Raw genomic sequence first — 23,646 nt, forward strand, 5'->3', positions numbered from 1 at the left:
CTCATCCGGGACTTCGAACAAACTTCGGTCACCAAAACACATAACTCATAATACAAATCGTTATCGGACGTTAAGCATGCGGACCCTACGGGTTCGAGAACTATGTAGACATGACCGTGACACATCTCCGGTCAATAACCAATAGCGGAACCTAGATGCTCATATCGGTTCCTACATATTCTACGAAGATCATTACCGGTCAAACCGCAATAACAACATACGTTATTCCCTTTGTCATTGGTATGTTACTTGCCCGAGATTCGATCGTCGGTATCATCATACCTAGTTCAATCTCGTTACCAGGAAGTCTCTTTACTCGTTCCATAATGCATCATCCAGTAACTAACTCATTAGTCACATTGCTTGCAAGGCTTATAGTGATGTGCATTACCGAGAGGGCCCAAAGATACCTCTCCGATATCGGAGTGACAAATCCTAATATTGATCTATGCCAACCCAACAAACACCTTCGGAGACACCTGTAGAGCATCTTTATAATCACCCAATTACGTTGTGACGTTTGATAGCACACAAGGTGTTCCTCTTGTATTCGGGAGTTGCATAATCTCATGGTGAGAGGAATATGTATAAGTCATGAAGAAAGTAATAGCAATAAAACATAACAATCATTATGCTAAGCTAACGGATGGGTCTTGTCCATCACATCATTCTCTAATGATGTGATCCCGTTCATCAAATGACAATACATGTCTATGGTTAGGAAACTTAACCTTCTTTGATTAACGAGCTAGTCAAGTAGAGGCATACTAGGGACACTCTGTTTTGTCTATGTATTCACACATGTACTAAGTTTCCGGTTAATACAATTCTAGCTTGAATAATAAACATTTATCATGATATAAGGAAATATAAATAACAACTTTATTATTGCCTCTAGGGCATATTTCCTTCAGTCTCCCACTTGCACTAGAGTCAATAATCCAGATTACATAGTAATGATTCTAACACCCATGGAGTCTTGGTGCTGATCATGTTTTGCTCGTGGAAGAGGCTTAGTCAACGGGTCTGCAACATTCAGATCCGTATGTATCTTGAAAATCTCTATGTCTCCCTGCTTGACTTGATTGTGGATGGAGTTGAAGCATCTCTTGATGTGTTTGGTTCTCTTGTGAAATCTGGATTCCTTCGCCAAGGCAATTGCTCCAGTATTATCACTAAAGATTTTCATTGGACCCGATGCACTAGGTATTACACCTAGATCGGTTATGAACTCCTTCATCTAGACACCTACATTTGCTGCATCGACATAACCATTTATGATAAGCTCCATAAACAAGAAACATATCCTTAGTCCTTTTCAGGTATTTCAGGATATTCTTGACCGCTGTCCAGTGATCCACTCCTTGATTACTTTGGTACCTCCCTGCTAAACTTATAGCAAGGCACACATCAGGTCTGGTACACAGTATTGCATACATGATAAACCTATGGCTGAGGCATAGGGAATGACTTTCATTTTCTCTCTATCTTCTGCAGTGGTCGGGCATTGAGTCTGACTCAACTTCACACCTTGTAACATAGGCAGGAACCCTTTCTTTGACTGATCCATTTTGAACTTCTTCAAAACTTTATCAAGGTATGTGCTTTGTGAAAGTCCAATTAAGCGTCTTGATCTATCTCTATAGATCTTGATGCCCAATATATAAGCAGCTTCACCGAGGTCTTTCATTGAAAAATTCTTATTCAAGTATCCTTTTATGCTATCTCAAAATTCTGTATTATTTTCAGTCTACAATATGTCATCCACATATAATATTAGAAATGCTACTGAGCTCCCACTCACTTTCTTGTAAATACAGGCTTCTCCAAAAGTCTGTATAAAACCATATGCTTTGATCACACTATCAAAGCATATATTCCAACTCCGAGAGGCTTGCACCAGTCCATAAATGGATCGCTGGAGCTTGCACACTTTGTTAGCACCTTTAGGATCGATTAAACCTTCTGGTTGCATCATATACAACTCTTCTTTAAGAAATCCATTAAGGAAGGCAGTTTTGGTGTCCATTTGCCAAATTTCATAATCATAAAATGCGGCAATTGCTAACATGATTCGGACAAACTTAAGCATTGCTACGGGTGAGAAGTTCTCATCGTAGTCAACTCCTTGAACTTGTCGAAAACCTTTCGCAACAAGTCGCGCTTTGTAGACAGTAACATTACCGTCAGCGTCAGTCTTCTTCTTGAAGATCCATTTATTCTCTATGTCTTGCCGATCATCGGGCAAGTCAACCAAAGTCCACAGTTTGTTCTCATACATGGATCCCATCTCAGATTTCATGGCCTCAAGCCATTTCGCGGAATCTGGGCTCATCATCGCTTCCTCATAGTTCGTAGGTTCGTCATGGTCTAGTAACATGACTTCCAGAACAGGACTACCGTACCACTCTGGTGCGGACCATACTCTGGTTGACCTATGAGGTTCGGTAGTAACTTTATCTGAAGTTTCATGATCATCATCATTAACTTTCTCACTAATTGGTGTAGGCATCACTGGAACTGATTTATGTGATGAACCATTTTCCAATTTGAGGGAAGGTACAACTACCTCATCAAGTTCTACTTTCCTCCCACTCACTTCTTTCGAGAGAAACTCCTTCTCTAGAAAGAATCCATTCTTAGCAATAAAGGTTTTTCCTTCGAATTTGTGATAGAAGGTGTACCCAACAGTTTCTTTTGGGTATCCTATGAAGACGCACTTCTCCGATTTGGGTTCGAGCTTATCAGGCTGAAGCTTTTTCACATAAGCATCGCAACCTCAAACTTTAAGAAATGATAACTTAGGTTTCTTGATAAACCAGAGTTCATACAGTGTCGTCTCAACGGATTAGATGATGCCCTATTTAACGTGAATGCAGCTGTCTCTAATGAATAACCCCAAAATGATAGTGGTAAATCGGTAAGAGACATCATAGATCGCACCATATCCAATAAAGTACGGTTACGATGTTCGGACACATCATTACGCTGTGGTGTTCCAGGTGGCGTGACTTGTGAAATTATTCCACATTGTTTTAAATGAAGGCCAAACTCGTAACTCAAATATTCGCCTCCGCGATCAGATCGTACAAACTTTATTTTATTGTTATGATGATTCTCCACTTCACTCTGAAATTCTTTGAACTTTTCAAATGTTTCAGACTTGTGTTTCATTAAGTGGATATACCCATATCTGCTCAAATCATCTGTGAAGGTCTAGAAAATAACGATACCCGCCGCGAGCCTCAACACTCATCGGACTTTATACATCGGTATGTATTATTTCCAATAAGTTAGTGGCTCGCTCCATTGTTCTGGAGAACGGAGTCTTAGTCATCTTGCCAATGAGGCATGGTTCGCAAGCATCAAATGATTCACAATCAAGTGATTACAAAAGTCCATCTGCATGGAGTTTCTTCATGCGCTTTACACCAATATGACCTAAACGGTAGTGCCACAAGAATGTTGCACTATCATTATCAACTTTGCATCTTTTGGCATCAATATTATGAATATGTGTATCACTACGATTGAGATTCAATAAACCATTTATATTAAGTGTATAAACATAGAAGGTTTTATTCATGTAAACAGAACAACAATTATTCTTTGACTTAAATGAATAACCGTATTGCAATAAACATGATCCAATCATATTCATGCTCAACGCAAACACCAAATAACATTTATTTTAGCTTCAACACTAATCGAATGTAAAAAGGAGTGTGCGATGGTGATCTTATCAACCTTGTAATCATTTCCAATACACATCGTCACCTCATCCATAACTAGTCTCTGTTTATCTTGCAACTCCTGTTTTCGAGTTACTACTCTTAGCAACTGAACCAGTATCAAATACCAAGGGGTTGCTATAAACACTAGTAAAGTACACATCAATAACATTAATATCAAATATACCTTTGTTCACTTTGCCATCCTTCTTATCCGCCAAGTATTTGGGGTAGTTCTGCTTCCAGTGACCATTTCCTTTGCAGTAGAAGCACTCAGTTTCAGGCTTGGGTCTAACTTTGGGATTCTTCATGGGAGTGGCAACTTGCTTGCCATTCTTCTTTGAAGTTCCCTTTCTTTTCCTTTGCCCTTTTACTTGAAACTAGTGGTCTTGTCAACCATCAACACTTGATGCTTTTTCTTGATTTCTACCTTCGCCGATTTCAGCATCGCGAAGAGCTCGGGAATCATTTTCGTCATCCCTTGCATATTATAGTTCATCACGAAGTTCTAGTAACTTGGTGATAGTGACTAGAGATTCTGTCAATCACTATCTTATCTGGAAGATTAACTCCCACTTGATTCAAGCGATTGTAGTACCCAGACATTCTGAGCACATGCTCACTAGCTGAGCTATTCTCCTCCATCTTGTAGGCAAAGTACTTGTCAGAGGTCTCACACCTCTCGACATGGGCATCAGTCTGAAATACTAATTTCAACTCTTGGAACATCTCATATGCTCCATGGCGTTCAAAATGGTTTTTTTAAGTCCCGGTTCTAAGCCGTAAAGAATGGTGCACTAAACTATCAAGTAGTCATCATACCGAGCTTGTCAAGCGTTCATAACATTGGCATCTGCTCCTGCAATAGGTCTGTCACCTAGTGGTGCATTAAGGACATAATTCTTCTGTGCAGCGACGAGGATAATCCTCGGATCACGGATCCAGTACGCATCATTGCTACTATCATCTTTCAACTTAGTTTTCTCTAGGAACATATTAAAAATAAACAGGGAGCTACATTGCAAGCTATTGATCTACAACATAGGTATGCAAATACTACCAGGACTAAGTTCATGATAAATTTAAGTTCAGTTAATCATATTACTTGAGAACTCCCACTTAGATAGACATTCCTCTAGTCATATAAATGATCACGTGATCCATATCAGCTAAACCATGTCCGATCATCACGTGAGATGGAGTAGCTTTCAATGGTGAACATCATATGTTGATCATATCTACTATATGATTCACGTTCGACCTTTCGGTCTTAGTGTTTCGAGGCCATATCTACATATGCTAGGCTCATCAAGTTTAACCCGAGTATTCTGCGTGTGCAAAACTGGCTTGCACCCATTGTATGTGAACGTAGAGCTTATCACACCCGATCATCACGTGGTGTCTCGGCACGACGAACTGTAGCAACGGTGCATACTCAGGGAGAACACTTGTACCTTGAAATTTTGTGAGGGATCATCTTATAATGCTACCGCCGTACTAAGCAAAATAAGATGCATAAAGGATAAACATCACATGCAATCAAAATAAGTGATATGATATGGCCATCAACATCTTGTGCCTTTGATCTCCATCTCCAAAGCACCGTCATGATCACCATCATCACCGGCTTGACACCTAGATCTACATCGTAGCATCGTTGTCGTCTCGCCAACTATTGCTTCTACGACTATCGCTACCGCTTAGTGATAAAGTAAAGCAATTACATGGCGATTGCATTTCATACAATAAAGCGACAACCATAAGGCTCCTGCCAGTTGCCGATAACTGTTACAAAACATGATCATCTCATACAACAATTTATATCTCATCACGTCTTGACCATAGCACATCACAACATGCCCTGCAAAAACAAGTTAGACGTCCTCTACTTTGTTGTTGCAAGTTTTACATGGCTGCTACGGGCTTCTAGCAAGAACCGTTCTTACCTACGCATCAAAACTACAACGATTTTTCGTCAAGTGTGCTGTTTTAACCTTCAACGAGGACCGGGCATAATCAAACTTGATTCAACTAAAGTTGGAGAAATAGACACCCGCCAGCCACCTATGTGCGAAGTACGTCGATTGAACCAGTCTCATGAACGCGGTCATGTCTTGTCGGTCCGGGCCGCTTCATCCAACAATACCGCCGAATCAAAGTAAGACGTTGCTGGGAAGCAGTATGACTATTATCGCCCATAACTCTTTGTGTTCTACTCATGCATATAACATCTACGCATAGACCTGGTTCGGATGCCACTGTTGGGGAACGCAGTATTTCAAAAATGTTACCTACGATAACGCAAGATCTATCTAGGAGATGCATAGCAATGAGCAGGGAGAGTGTGTCCACGTACCCTCGTAGACCGAAAGCGGAAGCGTTTAGTAACGCGGTTGATGTAGTCGAACATCTTCACGATCCAACCGATCCAAGTACCGAATGTACGGCACCTCCGTGTTCAGCACACGTTCAGCACAATAACGTCCCACGAGCTCTTGATCCAGCAGATGCTCGGTGGAGAGTTCCGTCAGCACGACAGCATGGTGACGGTGTTGTTGATGTGATTCGCGCAGGGCTTCGCCTAAGCACCACGACTATATAATCTGAGGTGTAATCTATGGAGGGGGGCACCGCACACGGTTAAGAGAAACTCGTGTGTTCTAGGTGCCCCCTCTCCCCACATATATATAGGTTGGAGGGGGGAAGTGGCAGCCTTAGGGCACCCCCAAGTAGGCCGAATCCTACTTGGGGTGCAAGCCCAATTCGGCCCCCCTTCCTTATTTCAGCATATGGGAAGGAAAGAGAAGGGGGAAGAGAACGAAAGGGTGGAGGTCGAACCCTCCTCCTTCCTTTATTCTTCCCCTTCCTTTCCTCCTACTCCTATTCGACCAAGGAGGGGCGCACCAGCCCACCAGGGGCTGGTCTGTCCCTCACTTGGTCCAATAGGCCCATAACTTTGCCGCGGGTGCCCGGAACCCCTTCCGGGGACCCGATATCACCCGGAACACTTTCGGTATCCAAATATCATCGTCCTATATATGAATCTTTACCTCTCAACCATTTCAAGACTCCTCGTCATGTCTGTGATCTCATTCGGGACTCTGAACAAACTTCGGTCACCAAAAACACATAACTCATAATACAAATTGTCATCGAACGTTAAGCGCGCGGACCCTACGGGTTCGAGAACTATGTAGACATGACCGAGACACCTCTCCGGTCAATAACCAATAGCGGAACCTGGATGCTCATATTGGCTCCCACATATTCTACGAAGATCTTTATCGGTCAAACCGCATAACAACATACGTTATTCCCTTTATCATCGGTATGTTACTTGCCCGAGATTCGATCATCGGTATCATCATACCTAGTTCAATCTCGTTACCGGCAAGTCTCTTTACTCGTTCGGTAATGCATCATCCTGTAACTAACTCATTAGTCACATTGCTTGCAAGGCTTATAGTGATGTGCATTACCGAGAGGGCCCAGAGATACCTCTCTGATATACGGAGTGACAAATCCTAATCTTGATCAATGCCAACCCAACAAACACCTTCGGAGACACCTGTAGAGCATCTTTATAATCACCCAGTTACGTTGTGACGTTTGATAGCCCCCCTTTTTCCTTTCTTACCGGAGGGGAAAAGGAAGGAGAGGGAGAGGGAGAGGGAGAGGGAAAGGGGGGCGCCGCCCCCTCCCCTAGTCCAATTCGGACTGCCATGGGGGGGGGGGGCGGCCACCCCTTGCAGCCCTCCTCTCTCTCCACTAAGGCCCATGTTGGCCCAATACTTTCCCGGGGGGTTCCGGTAACCCCTCGGTACTCCGGTAAAATACCCGAACCACTCGAAACCATTCCGATGTCCGAATACTACCTTCCAATATATGAATCTTTACCTCTCGACCATTTCGAGACTCCTCATCACGTCCGTGATCTCATCTGGGACTCCGAACAAACTTCAGTCACCAAAACACATAACTCATAATACAAATCGTCATCGAACGTTAAGCGTGCGGACCCTACGGGTTCGAGAACTATGTAGACATGACTGAGACACATCTCCGGTCAATAACCAATAGCGGAACCTGGATGCTCATATTGGTTCCTACATATTCTACGAAGATCATTATCAGTCAAACCGCAATAACAACATACGTTATTCCCTTTGTCATCGGTATGTTACTTGCCTGAGATTCGATCGTCGGTATCATCATACCTAGTTCAATCTCGTTACCGGCAAGTCTCTTTACTCGTTCCGTAATGCATCATCCCGTAACTAACTCATTAGTCACATTGCTTGCAAGGCTTATAGTGATGTGCATTACCGACAGGGCCCAAAGATACCTCTCCGATACTCGAAGTGACAAATCCTAATCTTGATCTATGCCAACCCAACAAACACCTTCGGAGACACATGTAGAGCATCTTTATAATCACCCAGTTACGTTGTGACGTTTGATAGCACACAAGGTGTTCCTCTGGTATTCGGGAGTTGCATAATCTCATAGTCAGAGGAAAATGTATAAGTCATGAAGAAAGCAATAGCAATAAGCCTTAACGATCATTATGCTAAGCTAACGGATGGGTCTTGTCCATCACATCATTTTCTAATGATGTGATCTCGTTCATCAAATGACAACACATGTCTATGGTTAGAAAACTTAAGCATCTTTGATTAACGAGCTAGTCAAGTAGAGGCATACTAGGGACACTCTGTTTTGTCTATGTATTCACATATGTACCAAGTTTCCAGTTAATACAATTCTAGCATGAATAATAAACATTTATCATGATATAAGGAAATATAGATAACAACTTTATTTTTGCCTCTAGGGCATATTTCCTTCAAAAAGGTCTATTCTTTATGTATAAGCCCAATTTTAGGCTTGAAATTTTGTGTACATGAATACTCTGTACATGTTGTAAAAAACCCGAACGCCCCCGCGTCGCCCCCCATCTGGGTGACTCGGGCGGACACCGAACGCTAGTCCCCGGGACCTCACAGATCCCGTTCTTCCCTTTGGTGCCGCTAGAGGAAGCCACCGAGCAAAGCCCGGCGGTGGCGGAGGTTCTCTCCCCTTCCGTGCCAATTTGGGTGATGTGGGGCACCTCCCCGGATCTGGGTCGCTAGCGGCGCGGGTTCTTGCCACCGGCGATGACGCGTGGTGGCGAGGTTGTGGTGGCCCGTGGTGACGAACCAAGGCTTGTGCCAGGGGGGGTTCTTGGCTAACTCCCGACGATGGCTTGGGCGGCGGCATTGGTCACGCGTCGGCAGATCTCATCGCTCCGGCCCTTGTGGAGAAATCTGGATCTGGGGCAGTGGCCCTGATAGGTATTGCGGCGGCGCCCTCGGCCGGCGGTGCTCGTAGTCGATTTCCTCCCATTGCAGACTCTCTCTCCCGCTTCATTTGGTGGCTTGCGGTCTCGTCCTCAGCCTCGGTGCGTTGGTGGGGGCTGGTAGAGGTGGATTCGGACCGAAGAAAACTCTGGATGGCTCTCTCATCCCGGCGATGGCGATGACCAAGGTCGCCGCTCCCCTTTTGCAGGCGCCGTCGACGTACCTCCTCTGCACTCTGACAAAATGCCCGAGTGAAGACCCAAAATCTACTCAGATTGGGCAGCGGTGGCACTACGTTTGTCGTGCCCTTCTTGGAGGCGCCGCCTATGGTGTTCGGGTGCTCGATTAGAGGAACTGCGGGCGGAGGGGATGGGACCAGTGGCAGGAGGTGGTGTTCGCGAAGGACGACCGGCATGGCATCTAGCACATCGATAACGGCGGGTATCGGCAGTGGACGCGTGTTGATGGACGAGCGCAGGATGGTGGCACTGTCTGGTGTCGTGGTGGCGTCGACGTCAGTTGGGTCTGGCAAGGTCGATGTGTCAGTGCCTACTCTGAAGATGGATCGATAGAAGACGGTGGCGGCGGCTTCTGCAGCATGCGCTGCAGTGACCACTAAGAGTGTGTCGGGCAGGTGTGTGCCCCAGACCCGGCAATGCGGCTTGGTTGAGGCCTCCGGCTTTAGATGTTGGCCTTTGTTGTGAGGTCAAGGTACGCGACACACATAATCTGCACCCTTTCATCAAGTTGATAGAAATAACGATAAATGTTGTCAAGATAATGGCTTCTGACTTTTTGATGTATTATTTTGTAAGGTCTTGGAGTATATGCGGATTGATTGCACGAACCTAATTAAATGCTTTTTCGAAACAACAAGCACCCCCCCTCACTCCGGGTTTGAGGGCGTTTTCGGCTGGGACCCCTTCGTCAGTCCGTCGTGGCGGGCGTGCCTGGGCGCCCTCATATCCGCCCCATATTTGGGTTGGATATGGGGGGTGCCGGTCAGCTCGGGCGTTTGAGGGCCGTTTGAGGGGCCCGTCTGGGTCAAAAAATCGTGACCGGGCGGCTTGATTGGGCGTTTAAAACGGGTTTTGAGGGATCCAGTTGTAGATGCTCTAAGGGGGTGTTTGGTTCAGAAGTCTTAGGACTTTTTCTAGTCCCAGGGACTAATCAAAAAAGACTCTCTAGTAGAGTCTTTTTCTAGTCCCTGTAGAAAAAGTCCCTCCCATTTGGTTCCTAGGAACTTTTTAGAGACTTTTTCTAGTCTCTGGGACTAAAAAGTCCCTGAACCAAACACCCCTAAGTCTCTGGTTTGTGCCATCGTATATGAAGTTGATAATTATGGCAATTACGTCCTCAGTTAGTTATTTACTGGAAATTGACGTGTTTGTTAATTAAACTTGTCATTCTCGCGTCAACTAAAATTGACATAAAAGACGTTTGATTTGCCATGCGCAGATCCCGAACGTCCTGGAATTATCATTTCCGTTTCTTTATGTATAAGTCGAATTTTGGGCTTGAAATTTCGTGACATAACATGAATATTGCGTGTACATGCTGTAAAACATCCAGTTTTCTGATGACTTCTTTGACTGCCTATGCGGATTGATTGCGCGCACCTAATTAAATGCTTTTTCGAAACAAACATGCCTCACTCCTCGCGGCGAGATCTTGGAGTTGGAACAAGGAGGAGCTTCTCCTTACGGCGGATCGACAAGCTGAACACTTCAGTCATGTCGACCCCCTTCGTCCCCGCCGGCAGCTCCCAGTCGAAATGGTACACGAGGTTCGCTAGCATCATCTCCACGGCAGTGTTGGCGAAGTTTATGCCGGGGCAGATCCTCCGCCCGGACCCGAACGGCAGAAACTCAAAGTCCTTCCCCTTGCTGTCGACCGCCGCCGCGCTGCCTCCTTGGAGGAACCTCTCCGGCGCGAACTCGTCCGGCGCCTCCCAGGACGCGGGGTCCCTCGCGAGGGCCCACGCGTTGACCATGAGCCGCGTCCCGGCAGGGATCGCGTAGCCGTCGACCTCGCAGTCTGCGATCGAGAGGTGGGGGAGGAGCAGCGGCACCGGCGGGTGCAGCCTCAGCGTCTCCTTCACGGTGGCCCTCAGGTAGGCCATGTCGCCCAGCTCCTCCTCCGTTACCACGTCTTGTTGTGATTGTCCTTCGTCGACCTTGCCTACGGCCGCCGCCGGCGCTCGCCTCCTCCTCACCTCCGCTTGCAGTTTGGCCATGACGTGCGGGTTGTTCATCAGCTCTGCCATCGCGAATTCCAGCACCAGATATGTCGTCTCTGTCCCCGCCTCAAACATGTCCTGTTAATTACCATACCAATAAATTACCGCTGAATGGATTAATTTGACAGTTTTGCTGAAGTATCGGAGTAGTAATTACTGTATGTACCAGCAAGATCGCCTTGACGTTGTCCGTGGTGAGGCCGTACTCTTCCTGCTGGGCGAGCAACACGTGTATGAAGTCTGCGCTGGCATCGTCCTGCTCGCGCTGGCGCCCGTGCTCGTCGATGAGCTTGTGGAGCAGCTCGTCCCACCTCTTGCGAACCCTCCTAGCCCTGGGACACACCACCATGCCGGTGAACACGTCCGCCACTGCCAAGCTCGGGAAGTAATCCTCAACGTTGAACCCTCCCAGGAGCGACATGTTGATGTCGATCAGCTCGCGGAGCAGCTTGTTCCTGCCATCGTCGCGGTGGTTTCTCCCGAGCACCGCCCGGCACACCACGTCGTTCGCGTACGAGCCCAGGAGCTCGCTCATGTCCACCGGCGCCGCGGGCCCCGCGGTCGCCGCCGCGTCACGGATCTTAGCCATGGCTATGCGCGCCTCCTCCTCGCGGTCGTGGCGGAACGAGTGCACCTTCTTGGCGCTGAGCATGTGCGTGGTGACCACCTTCCTGGCCTGTCGCCAGGGCTCGCCGTAGGGCGCGAAGGCGACGTCGGTCCGCTTGTAGAAGATGATGTCGGCGACGGCGGAGCACGACCTGGACGCGAGCGCGTGGTCGTGCGTGCGCAGGACGGCCGCGGCGGCGCGCGGCGAGGACACGACCACCGTGTCCACCGCGCCGAGGCGGAGGAGCATGAGGTCCCGGCCGTGCTTACTGGCGAGTTCGCGGAAGGAGACGTGAGGGAGGGGGCCGACATGGTGGAGGTGCCCGATCACCGGGAGCGCGCGCGGAGGGGAAGGTGGGAGCGGCAGGTTCAGCCGCTGCTTGCTCCTCCGGTTCCATCTTTTCGCACCGACGAGAAGTAGAACGAGTGGGACGAGGAACAGAAGAAGCAATGCATGTGCAGATGTGGCTGCGCCATGGATTGCTGCTTCACCAGCCATGGATCCAATCCAAGGCAGATGGCGTACTGATAATCTGATATAATCCCGATGATGCTATGCCCCTGTATATATGCACCGTTCTGCGTGTCTTTTAGTTTTGAGATGGCACACCGCTCTTGCCGTGCGGTGGACCGCTTTGCGTGCCAGCCTCTGATTTCGCAGAAAATATCTGGTCGGATGTGTGATCAGCAAAATCGATTGATCGAGCGTCTCAAAAAATGAAAAGATGAGGATAATACAACTAGCAAAATCCTTCCGTCCCCAAGTGTTGGATTGTTGAAATATAAGTGCATTGCCCATATTTCTTCAGAATTTTGAATGTACTAACTAGCGCATGCAATTTTAAACGTGACATATGTGGTAAGCAATGCATCAGAGCCACGTAAAACTTTTTTTTTAGGAAAAAGAGCCACTAAATTCTGACTCCAGGACTAACTGAAATACCCCATAAAAAGACCAAGTGTTTTTGAGAAAAAAAAGGACCAAGTGAAAGAATTTAGAAATGGTGTTAAAGCTCACTTTCGGTCTTAGGTTTTTTTAGGCAACCTCGCAAAGCTTTATTACATCGTCACAATGTTTACAGGGGCGAAAGAAATGCCTTCGCGCTGGCCTAACCAAACATGGCGGCCAACACTCAAAATTAAAGCATGTTTTGCTAAGCTGTGAGCATCAAAGTTTGAGCTCCTAGACTGATAAACTACGTTACAAGAAATAAAAGAAGATGATTGTAACTCAATCTCCCTAATCACTGGGCCGAACGCCGCAGCACTTCTGGTGCCAATCTCGTTTGCCACGCCCTTGCAATCTGTAGCTGCATGTACCCTTGGTATGTGTAAATCTGCTGCAAGATGAAGGCCCTCTCTTATCGCCAAAGCTTCTAATATTGCAGGATCTTTAATATGCTTGAAAATAAAGGCCGATGCCCCAAGAAAGCCTCCTTCCTGGTCCCTGCAAATCGCCGCGACAGCTCCAAAGCGGCTTCTGCACCCCACAGCAGCGTCAACATCCAGCTTCGCATAGCCATCCGGAGGAGCGATCCAGATTGGGTGGTGCACACTTCCTCTCCCTGACGCAACTGTATTTGGGGCTATAAACTGAAGTTCAGTCATATAAGAATTTATGAACCCATGTGTCGCATGGGGGGATTTGAAAATGCCTTCATACAAAGCTTTCCTCCTTGCACCCCATATGGCCCAGAGTGAAACTGAGAACCGAATAAAGTCATCAGGTTTTAGAGACCTCATCATAGCAAATAACCACATTTTTGGGCACTCTTGTTGCTGAGAACTAAGTTGATCGAAAATGATCTCCGAGGAAAGCGCCCAGGTGCATCGCGCCATCGGGCAGTTCAGCAGCGCATGTCTCCAAGAATCGGTTGCCCCGCACAAACCACATGCCCTCGACGTTGCCATATTCCTCCTGTGTAAGAAGTCTCTCGACGGTATGGAGTGTCGGGCGAGGCGCCATAGGAAGACCTTGATTTTGCTTGGTACTGCAACCTTCCAAATGGACTTCCATTCCTTGCTTTCCCCCTCGTTGGAAGATGGTGTTTCTCTTTCGTCCAGCCAGCCCTCTCTATCGTGTTTAGTTCGAACTAACATGCGGTATGCAGACCCGACAGAAAAATTTCCTCGGGGTTCTTCGCCCCAGGACCAAAAGTCAGCAACTCGTCTCGTGCGTAGAGGAATTTGCAATATTGCAATATATAGTCAGTTGGGTTGACACTCTTTCTGCAGCCTCAACACTAGATTTGAAAAGCAACAAGTTGTCATCTGCAAAATAGAAGGTGATTCACGGCAGGTGCCGTTGGCGCCACTCTAATACCTATGACTGTAGATGACTGTGAACTGAATTTCAGGAGGCACGAAAGGCCCTCTGCTGCAATCAAAAATAGGTAAGGAGAGATAGGATCTCCCTGCCGAATTCCTCGTGATGGATAAAACCGCTCGAGCCTCTCTCCATTAAACAAAACCAAGAAAGAGACTGAAGATACCATGGCCATGACTGTATCAATCCAACTTGATGCAAACCCCAACTTCTCCATCATAGCCCTCAAGTAGGTCCACTCCAGCATATCGTTGGCTTTCATCATATCTAATTTCAAAGCACAAAAACTGTTGTTTCTTGACCTACTTCTCTTCATAAAATGTAAGCATTCATAGGCACATATTATATTTTCCGTAATCAATCTTCCTGGCACAAACGCAGATTGCTCCTCAGAGATAATATCTGGTAAAACAAGCTTCAACCTATTTGCAATAACCTTCGATGCGATCTTGTATAGAACATTGCATAAACTGATAGGTCTGAACTGCGAGAGAAGGTTGGGAGTAGTCACCTTGGGGATCAGCACTAAAACTGTGTCATTAATGGTCTCTGGGCTTTCTTCCCCCTTAACTATTCTCAGGACTATCTTCGTCACGTCCTCACCGCACACATCTCAGTGCTTTTGATAGAATAGTGCCGGGAAACCATCTGGGCCAGGTGCCTTAGTGGGAAACATTTGAAAAAGCGTCGTTTTCACCTCATCATTAGTGTACGGAGCACACAAAACTGCATTCATAGCATCGGTCACCTTTCTTGGCACATGATCATAACCTGCTGTATATCTTGCACCCCCTCTGAAGTATATAGATTTTGGTAAAAGTCGTTCGCCATTGCCCTTAATTCAGCTGGGTCATCCACCAACACCCCAATGGAATTTTCCAATGCTTTGATCATAATCTTTTTCCTTCTGAGACTCGCACGCATGTGGAAGAACTTAGTATTCTTGTCACCCGAGGCCAACCAGTCAATTCTTGCCCGCTGTCTCCACATTATCTCCTCACGATGATATAGCTCAATTAGTCTCTCATTATGAAAGTGCGTTATATCGATTAGAGGGGGGTGAATAGGTGATTTTTATGAATTCTTCACTGAGGAATTTGCCGGTGAGGAAATTCCTTAGCGAAGAACTACTTGCAGCGGAATAAGTACTCAAGAGTAAGCATAGCAGAACATAGGCATAGTCATCATGATGAAATGAAGACAAACACAGAGTATAGAAAGCGTAAACACGGGATAGCACAGGATGAAGACAAACAGACTGAAGAAATTGAACTGAGAAAAATTGAGAAAGTCTTCAGTCAAAGTCTTCAAACACAGATATGAACAAGTGCACAACACAGTTATGAGGAAATGAAAGAGTTGAGGAAATAGAACCAGTAAGCTTGGTGAAGACAATGATTTGGTAGACCAGTTCCAACTGTTGTCTCAGTTGTACGTCTTGTTGGAGCGGCTAGGTATTTAAACCTGAGGACACACAGTCCCGGACACCCAGTCCTGAACACACAGTCCAGGACACCTAGTCCTCACCGTATTCTCCTTGAGCTAAGGTCACACAGACCTCGCCCAATCACTCGTGGTAAGTCTTCAGGTGACTTCCAAACCTTCACAAACTCGGTCACTCGGCGATCCACAATTTCCTCTTGGATGCTCTAGACCATGACGCCTAACCGTCTGGAAGAAGCACAGTCTTCAAAGGTAACAAGCGTCGGATCCACGCAGGATCAATCTCTTCAGTGATGCTCAATCACTTGAGGTTTGTAGGTGTTTGGGTTTGGGTTTTCCTCACTTGATGATTTTCGCTCAAAGTCCTCGGAGGATGGGATGCTCTCAAATGACAAGTGTCAGTTTCTCTCGGAGCAGCCAACCAGCTAGTGGTTGTAGGGGGCGGCTATTTATAGCCTAGGGAGCAGCCCGGCATGATAAAACATAAATGCCCTTAAATGATATGACCGTTAGGTGGGTAGATATTTTGGGACAGCTGGCGCATAGCACAGCAACGGTCGGAAATTTGAGTATCAAATTCCTCAGGGCTATCATGTTCCTCACTGTGTAGGCAATCCGCACTGGCGAATTCCTAACTCCTCAGTCAGAACAAATTCCTCAGAGACCAGAAGAACTTCGTCTCTGTCACTGAAGAATATGACTGAACTGTATGAGATTTCCAATGGCTTCACTCGAAGGGATTGGTAGGTGTAGGATTTTGAGTTGAGCATCACATGGAAATTTTTCCTTAGTATTTCCTCGACCCCCTTTAACAGTACGGTGTTTCCCATGACTCAAGAAAGAGAAAATGAAACTACGAAAACAAAAGTCTTCACGCTTCATGTTCCTCAAATGAATACCAAGTCTTCAAGGTCACACCTATTTCTTCACTTTCAAAGTCTTCAGAAAGTCTTCAGAAATCCAAAGTCTTCAGTCGAAGAACTTCATTTTTAGGGGTCGACTTTCTCTGTAAATATCAAACTCCTCATAGACTTATAGACCTGTGTACACTCATAAACACATTAGTCCCTTAACCTATAAGTCTTCAATACACCAAAATCACTAAGGGGCACTAGATGCACTTACACATTAGTCTTAATCTCAACATGTGTGGGTGCAACCCTGAGCGGATCACCACGAAGCTCATCCAACTTCCTTTTCAAGTCCTTAATCTCCTTTGTTACACTCCCAAAGGACTGCCTGCTCCAGTTCGTTAGACCCGCAGAAACCCGCTGAAGCTTGTCATGCAGTTCCTGGACATTATTGCATGTGCCCTACGCCGCCCACTCTGTCTATACAAAACCCTTCAGCTCCTCGTGCTTCTCCCACATCGCTTCGTAGCGGAAAGTGCGCTGCTGTGGATCTCTCTGTCCCCGCCCGAGGTCCAGGAGAAGTGGACTGTGATCTGATGTCGCGGCCGTTAGGTGCTCGAGAGTAGCCGAAGTAAATTGAGCCATCCAAGGTGCGTTCGCCAGCGCCCGATCTAGTCTGCACCTGGTATATGTCCCTCCAGCAACTCTCTTTTCAAATGTCCACGGTCTTCCCTTGTAGCCAATATCAATTAACATGCAAATATCGAGTGTACCTCTAAAAGCTTGTATTTGAGTGTTGCTTCTCATTCCAATACCAATGTGTTCGTTTGAACGTAATACCTCGTTGAAGTCCCCAATGCACACCCATGGAAGGGAACTGGATGTGCTGATATTTTTTAGAACGTCCCAAGTACGGTATCTCAGGTGAGTTTGAGCCTCGCCATATACACACGTCATTCTCCAAGCTTCATGATTTTCTTCCCCTATAGACATGTCCCGATGGTAACGAGAGTAACCGAAAATATCAATCTTTATTTCATTGTTCTAGAATAATCCAATCCCACCACTTCTACCATCACTATCAACCGCATACGCATTATCATAACCCAAAGTACCAGCTAAGCTTTCTACCCTAGATCCTTCTATCTGAGTTTCAACGATACATAAAAGGGTAGGGGCAAACTTCCTCACGAATTTGCGAAGTTCTTGGACTGTCGCGGCGTTGCCCACACTGCGGCAGTTCCAGCAGAAAGTACTCATTGGGCCCGGCGGCGCTCCTCGAAGGAGCCCGCCAAGTTTTCACCGGGATGCTTGAGCTTTCCCTTTCTTCTCCTTCTGTCCTGGAACGCTTTGGGTCTCTGATCAGGAGAGGGCTGACCACACTAGTACCCACCGGAACAATGGCAAGATCCGAGGCACTTGGCTCCCCCTGCTGCTTCTCCGGCGCCATAGCATTCTTCCCTGGTTCCTCCCTTTCCATCCGCTTCCTGCCAGGATCATCAACAGACATATCCTCCATGCTTGGCTGAAGCCCTCCATCATGATCATCATATCTCCCAGCCCAGCCCAAGAGACCAACATCTGGGCTGGTCTCAGACTCGACCTTTCCCACCCAAAAGCCCAAGTAAAGCCCAAAATGAGGTTTAAATAATCATTTTAGTTAGAAATAGGTATAATACTATAGTTAAATATCCTAAAATAATTATTTGAAAATTATGCGATGTTCACATGTTTCGTGTCGATCCAGGCCTAGGCTTGGGATTTTCACTCCAGGCTTTTGCCTGACTTGAAACCCGGCCCAGCCCGGAGCATGATCGGGTTTAAGTACATGTGCATTGCCCATATTTTTAGTTTGGATCAAATGTGGAAAATGCAACTCCACACAAATATGAACTTCTCGGCCACATTACACCTTTGCATTCCATCATAAGATTGGTGATTTCATTTTGTATTTAACACCCTCAACTATAGTCGTTTTCATCACAAGACCTCTCTTATTTTGCATAACACGCATTAAGCTTCTTTCATATGTCATTCTTTTCCACATCCTCGGTCCTTTGGTTCACCACAAGTAATCTTCGCCAAAATAAAGTTTTTTACAATAGTTTTCTTATTTATTTTCTTGGAGATAAAAAAATCATGGACACTTGGAAAAAAGTTATTTTACATTTCTCTTGGAAATAATCATGGACACTTCAAACAATCTTGAAAAATATTCATTTAATTTTCCTATTTATTTCTTGGAAAAAGGATCAAAACTACATAGAAGATGAAGTAATTTTCGCCATTCATTGTTTCCACGCATCACCATCGATGTAATGCAAGCGCACACATAGAAAAAACTCGACAAATATCCACATATTCTTTTTTTTTTTTGCGGGATAAACTTCCGAACTATTCATCTTCAATCATGGTAGTACGACGAACACTAGAAATAATAACAATTACATCCAGATCCGTAGACCACCTAGCGACGACTATAAGCACTAACGCGAGCCGAAGACGCGCCGCTGTCATCGCCCCTCCCTCGCCGGAGCCGGGCAAACCTTGTTGTAGTAGACAGTCGGAAAGTCGTCGTGCTAAGACTCCATAGAACCAACGCACCAGAACAGCAACCGCAGCTGATGAAGAGTGCAGATAGGAAGGATCCAACCTGAAGACACGCGAACAAAGGCGAACGACGAACAGATCCGAACAGATCCACCAAAGATGGATCCACTGGAGACACACCTCCACACGCCCACCGACGATGCTAGACGCATCACCGGAACGGGGACTAGGCGGGGAGACCTTTATTCTATAGTCAGGGAGCCGCCGCCGTCTCGCCTTCCTGAGTAGGACACAAACCCTAACTAACCTCGAAAAAAGATCTATAAACGGAGCCCTCCAACTGGCAAGGGCCGGGATCCACTCCGCCCCCATGGCCCTAAGGCCACGGGAGACGGGGCAGACCGGCACCGGCGCTGGCGGGAGGCCGAGGAACCCTAGCTTTTTGGGTAGGCGGCGTCTGGCTATCCACATATTATTTTCAGTTTATTATACACTAGAAGACAATGAACAGTGAATGAAAAATTATCACCATTGATTTTTTCCATGCTTCAACATCAAAATCATGAAAGCAAACAAATCAAACAACCTCAAAGAAAATTCATTGCACTTTATTGTCCCATAGTAAAAGGATCGTGAACACGTATCAACTGGAGTAATTACCACCACTCATTTTTTTTCCATGCTTCAACATCAAGATCATGAAAGTGGACAAAACCAAACACTCTTGAGTAGCATTCGTTACATTCTTTCTATGGATATCACCATAAAAATATCGTGAACACGTGAAAAAGGTAATTCCATTCATTTTCCCATGCTTTATTACCAAAATTCTTCCATGGAGAACTCAAACAATCTTTACGATGTTTCATTCGTCGAACGAACAAATTCTATACGAAACTTCTCTAGTTCCTGCCAGTGTAAAAATAGAAAGAAAAATGAGGTGACCAGCATGAATAGAAAAATAAAGTTGGTTCCTAATAAAGCATTTTTGACCTCTTGGAGCATCAAAGATTTCTTTCCGAACACTATGCCAAATCATGAGCCATCGTGGAACCGTAACCAACTGATGTTTAGATATAAAAAAATGAGTTGTAGTTAAGTCCGACGATAACTAGAGAAAAACAATACGAGCCATACCCAACAATTGTTTTTGCTCAAAGCTACTCGGATTTCCAAACACGCTGAAAATTGGCATGGACATCACCCACCTAAAACATCATCCATGTCAAAATTAATCAGATTTATTATTATTATTTTCTAGTTATTTTATTTTATTGTACTGTTCACACACAGGAGCAGATGACCTCGGGAGCCATTTAGCCTCTGCATGTGTGTGTGCGCGTGCGCGCGCGCGTGGGCGTGTGTGTGTGTGTGAATAAAGATCTATTCACCTCCTTCCTTGAAGGGACGATGTGACCATGAAAGACTTTTTGTTGGACCGTCAGATTAGGGAAAATATAAGAGTAGTTAAGTGTATAACCAACAAGTAAGAAGTTTTTCTTTTGGTTCATTTCTCTCGTATTGAGTGTTCCGTTTTCTTTCTGGCAGCAAGATTTCCAAAACCAACTGAAGGTAGACATGACAATCTGATTTCACATGGAAAAGTAGTGTGTCCCTTGTTGGGACAGAGAATAGGAAAGACCCCTCCAAGGGTCTTAGTGATAGCCCTAAAAAAAGGGTCTTGGTGTTCAGATAGATTCAAACTTTGCATATGCAAGTACTGGGAAGTTTGAACATGTACCATAGGGTTTTGGGATAAATCTGCATGGCATGTGGAATCACAGATGCTGCGTTTTTTTTTCAGGCTTTACTGTCTAGCCTTTTGTCACTTCAGATTATCTTAAACTAGCAAAAAGGCCCGTGCGTTGCAACGGGAGGAAAAAAATCTACTCATATCTCTAGCTGGGTCAGTTGGACAAACTGTGCGTGCCCGGTTGACAGGTCATGAGATCGAACCCTCCCATCGGCAATTTTATTTTTCTCCAGATCAACCAAATACCGTACGTGAAATTAATTGAAGCGGGACCAAATGAAGCGGGACGAAACTAAGAATATCACCTCACTTTAACAGTAGGTATAGATTGAAAGGCATGGTTCGTACCGGTTTCTGAACTTGGGAGTGGCTCCATTTAATATGATAACATGATATGTGATGCAATGGATTAGGGGAAAAGTTCCACTGCACCACCCAGACAGCAATATGCATACACAAATGCAGCTAGCTAGGCAAGGAGAAAAGAAGGAAAACTGTTTCCTGGCGTACACGAATTTACTTATGCACTGTATAGTAGTATACACATTGCATTTTCTTCGGACACTGAGAAGTCGCATGCGATGCGATCAAATTGGCACGAGCCCACGGGAGCTATGCTAATCCAAGCACACAAGCTCGCAATGTCAGAACGACGACGTCGCCGTTGTATGGAAATGATCCATGGGCGGCTCGGACACCCAGAGGAGCTCCTCCAGGTACTCGGCGCCCAGGTCCTCCAGCACCACCACGCCCGCCATCGCCGGCCGCGCGTCCTCCTTCACGGCGGCAACCCGGCGCTGCTGCTTCACGGGCCTCTTGTTGGGCGACCGCCTGCGCATGCGGTGGCGTCGCTTGAGCGCGAGCACGGGCGAGCCCACGACGGCGCCGAGCGCGAGCGCGCGGAGCGACTCCCGGACGCGCTCGACGGGGAAGTTGAGCACGGCGGCGTCGCCGCGCGCGGAGAAGGCGGCCTGGTCGTAGGCCATGGCGGCCGCCTCGGGGCTGCCGAAGGTGCCGAGCCACACGCGGGCGCCGTTCCGCGTCGAGTCCCGGATCTCCGCCGCGAACTTGCCCCACGGGCGCGTGCGCACCCCGATGAAGTCCTTGGCAATGGGCGTCGCCGCGGGGGCTTGGTGAGCGCGGCGCCTGGGCGAGCTGCTGCCGGCGGGCACATGTGGTGCGGCAGCCCCCACGCCCACGACCGTCATGTCGGAGGAGGACGAGCTCGAAGAAAGAGAGGGGTCAGAGCAGGAGGCACGATCCGTGGACTCCAAGAGGGTGCCGAGGAAGGTCATGTCGTCCATGTCGCTCGTGTCGAAGTCCGACGACGATGCGGCGTCGTGGCGGGGGTGGTGGTGATAGTAGGATCCGGGTTGGAAGGTGAAGGTGAAATGCTGCTCCATTGGTTGACCGGCCGTGCCTGATCGATGAGCAGACAGAGGTGGGCAGAGGCAGTGGCTGCTTCCTGCTTGGTTCGGGGTTTTGCGGGGCTTGACAAGCAACAGGAAGTGCGCGGGGGTTTTATACAGCTCCCCAGTACCTCACCTACATAAACCTCCTGATTTGACCGGAATAGTTTAAAAAGCGAACGGACTACGGCGCTCAGCGATGATCTAACCATGACATCAAAGCGGACCAATCAGCGGGTACGAGGCAACCAGCCGGTCCGGTGGACGTGGGAGAGACTCACCGGATATACAAGAGGAGACAGAATGCTCGATCCGGCTGACGTATGGCGGCGGGATACGACGAAACACCAAGGCGTCGACATGACGCTTCGAGGTGTTCGGAGTAGCCTTACCATGCCCTTCGCCTACGATATGGAGTTTCAGGGTGGGATTCCTTGGGATTGGGGCATCCCCCAAGTATAGGATCTCAATCCATTTTTTTGAAAATAAAACATGTTTGAACATTCTTAAAAATTTCGTAGACACATATCAATGTTTGATGTACAACTTAAAAAAACTTCAGCTTCTAATTCGACCAAGACTAATACTCCTTCAGTAAGCAAATGTAAAATGTTTAGTGGCCTAACGGCATCTCCAACGCTGACCCACGGACTGGACACCACATTCTTCCGCGGATGGGGGGCTATCCGCAAACACGGATGCGGGAGCCGGACATTCAATGCTATCCGCAACATTTCAAACTGATTTAAACAAACCAAACGAAATTTAAACAAACACAACGGATTTCATTCAAGATCGGACATAATTTACATCGAAAGGTCGATATTTCGACCGTTTAACTATAAACTTGAAAACGAAACCTAAACACTATAGCGGACGACCACCTTGTAGGCGTGGCTGCCTGGCCCTGCCGCACCACCATCGCTGTCCGTGCCGTCGTTGTGGTCGTCCCTCCAGCGGTGAAGGGTGCTGGAGGGCCGCGATAGCCTTGTCCAGCGACTCCGCCTCCTCCTGCGTGGTGCGGAGGTCCGCCGCGGCCAATGCCGACAACGCCTACAGAGCTCTGACGGCGGCCTTGCCCCTGCCGGCATTGGCGGAGGAGTCGCTAAGAGACCACTCCTTGCCGATCCTGGCGAGCTCGTCGTCAAGGCGGCGGTGGCGACTGGCGCCCATCTCCGCGGTGGTGACGGATCGGTCGAGGGCCATGCAACAACGAGGCTTGGGTCATTGCAGACCCATTCCGGCGCTGCGCCAGACTCAGTGAACGTGGAGCGGCAGACATCGTTGCGTCGGTCATACCGTTCATGTTGCCTCGCGGCGCGCTCCTCCTCGGACAAGACGACCCTTGAGCTTGAGGCGCCGCCGCCGCCACCACCTCCTTGACGTGACATCCGATCTG

At 47.1% G+C, this 23,646-nt stretch overlaps 2 protein-coding genes across 2 annotated transcripts; both read right to left on the reverse strand.

Moving 5' to 3' along the window:
- Window positions 1-10,562: 10,562 nt before the first annotated feature.
- Window positions 10,563-12,480, reverse strand: LOC123054595 (indolin-2-one monooxygenase). The gene is made up of 2 exons (XM_044478394.1): window positions 11,476-12,480; window positions 10,563-11,387 (listed from the first exon to the last, which is right to left on the reverse strand). Exons 1-2 carry the CDS (start codon window positions 12,412-12,414, stop codon window positions 10,722-10,724), a joined length of 1,605 nt encoding a protein of 534 aa, XP_044334329.1. The 5' UTR covers window positions 12,415-12,480; the 3' UTR covers window positions 10,563-10,721.
- Window positions 12,481-21,448: 8,968 nt separating this feature from the next.
- LOC123054596 (ethylene-responsive transcription factor 1B-like) lies at window positions 21,449-22,311 on the reverse strand. Its single transcript, XM_044478395.1, has one exon. It carries the CDS (start codon window positions 22,239-22,241, stop codon window positions 21,483-21,485), a length of 759 nt encoding a protein of 252 aa, XP_044334330.1. The 5' UTR covers window positions 22,242-22,311; the 3' UTR covers window positions 21,449-21,482.
- Window positions 22,312-23,646: the final 1,335 nt, after the last annotated feature.

Source organism: Triticum aestivum, chromosome 2D (assembly GCF_018294505.1).
Source record: "Triticum aestivum cultivar Chinese Spring chromosome 2D, IWGSC CS RefSeq v2.1, whole genome shotgun sequence".
Lineage (NCBI taxonomy): Eukaryota > Viridiplantae > Streptophyta > Magnoliopsida > Poales > Poaceae > Triticum > Triticum aestivum.

Coding starts and splice junctions, on each gene's coding strand:
- LOC123054596 (XM_044478395.1), bottom strand. CDS start 22,241: ATGGAGCAGCATTTCACCTTCACCTTCCAACCCGGATCCTACTATCAC.
- LOC123054595 (XM_044478394.1), bottom strand. CDS start 12,414: ATGGCTGGTGAAGCAGCAATCCATGGCGCAGCCACATCTGCACATGCA. Junction 11,388..11,475: donor ACGTCAAGGCGATCTTGCTG/GTACATACAGTA, acceptor GGTAATTAACAG/GACATGTTTGAGGCGGGGAC.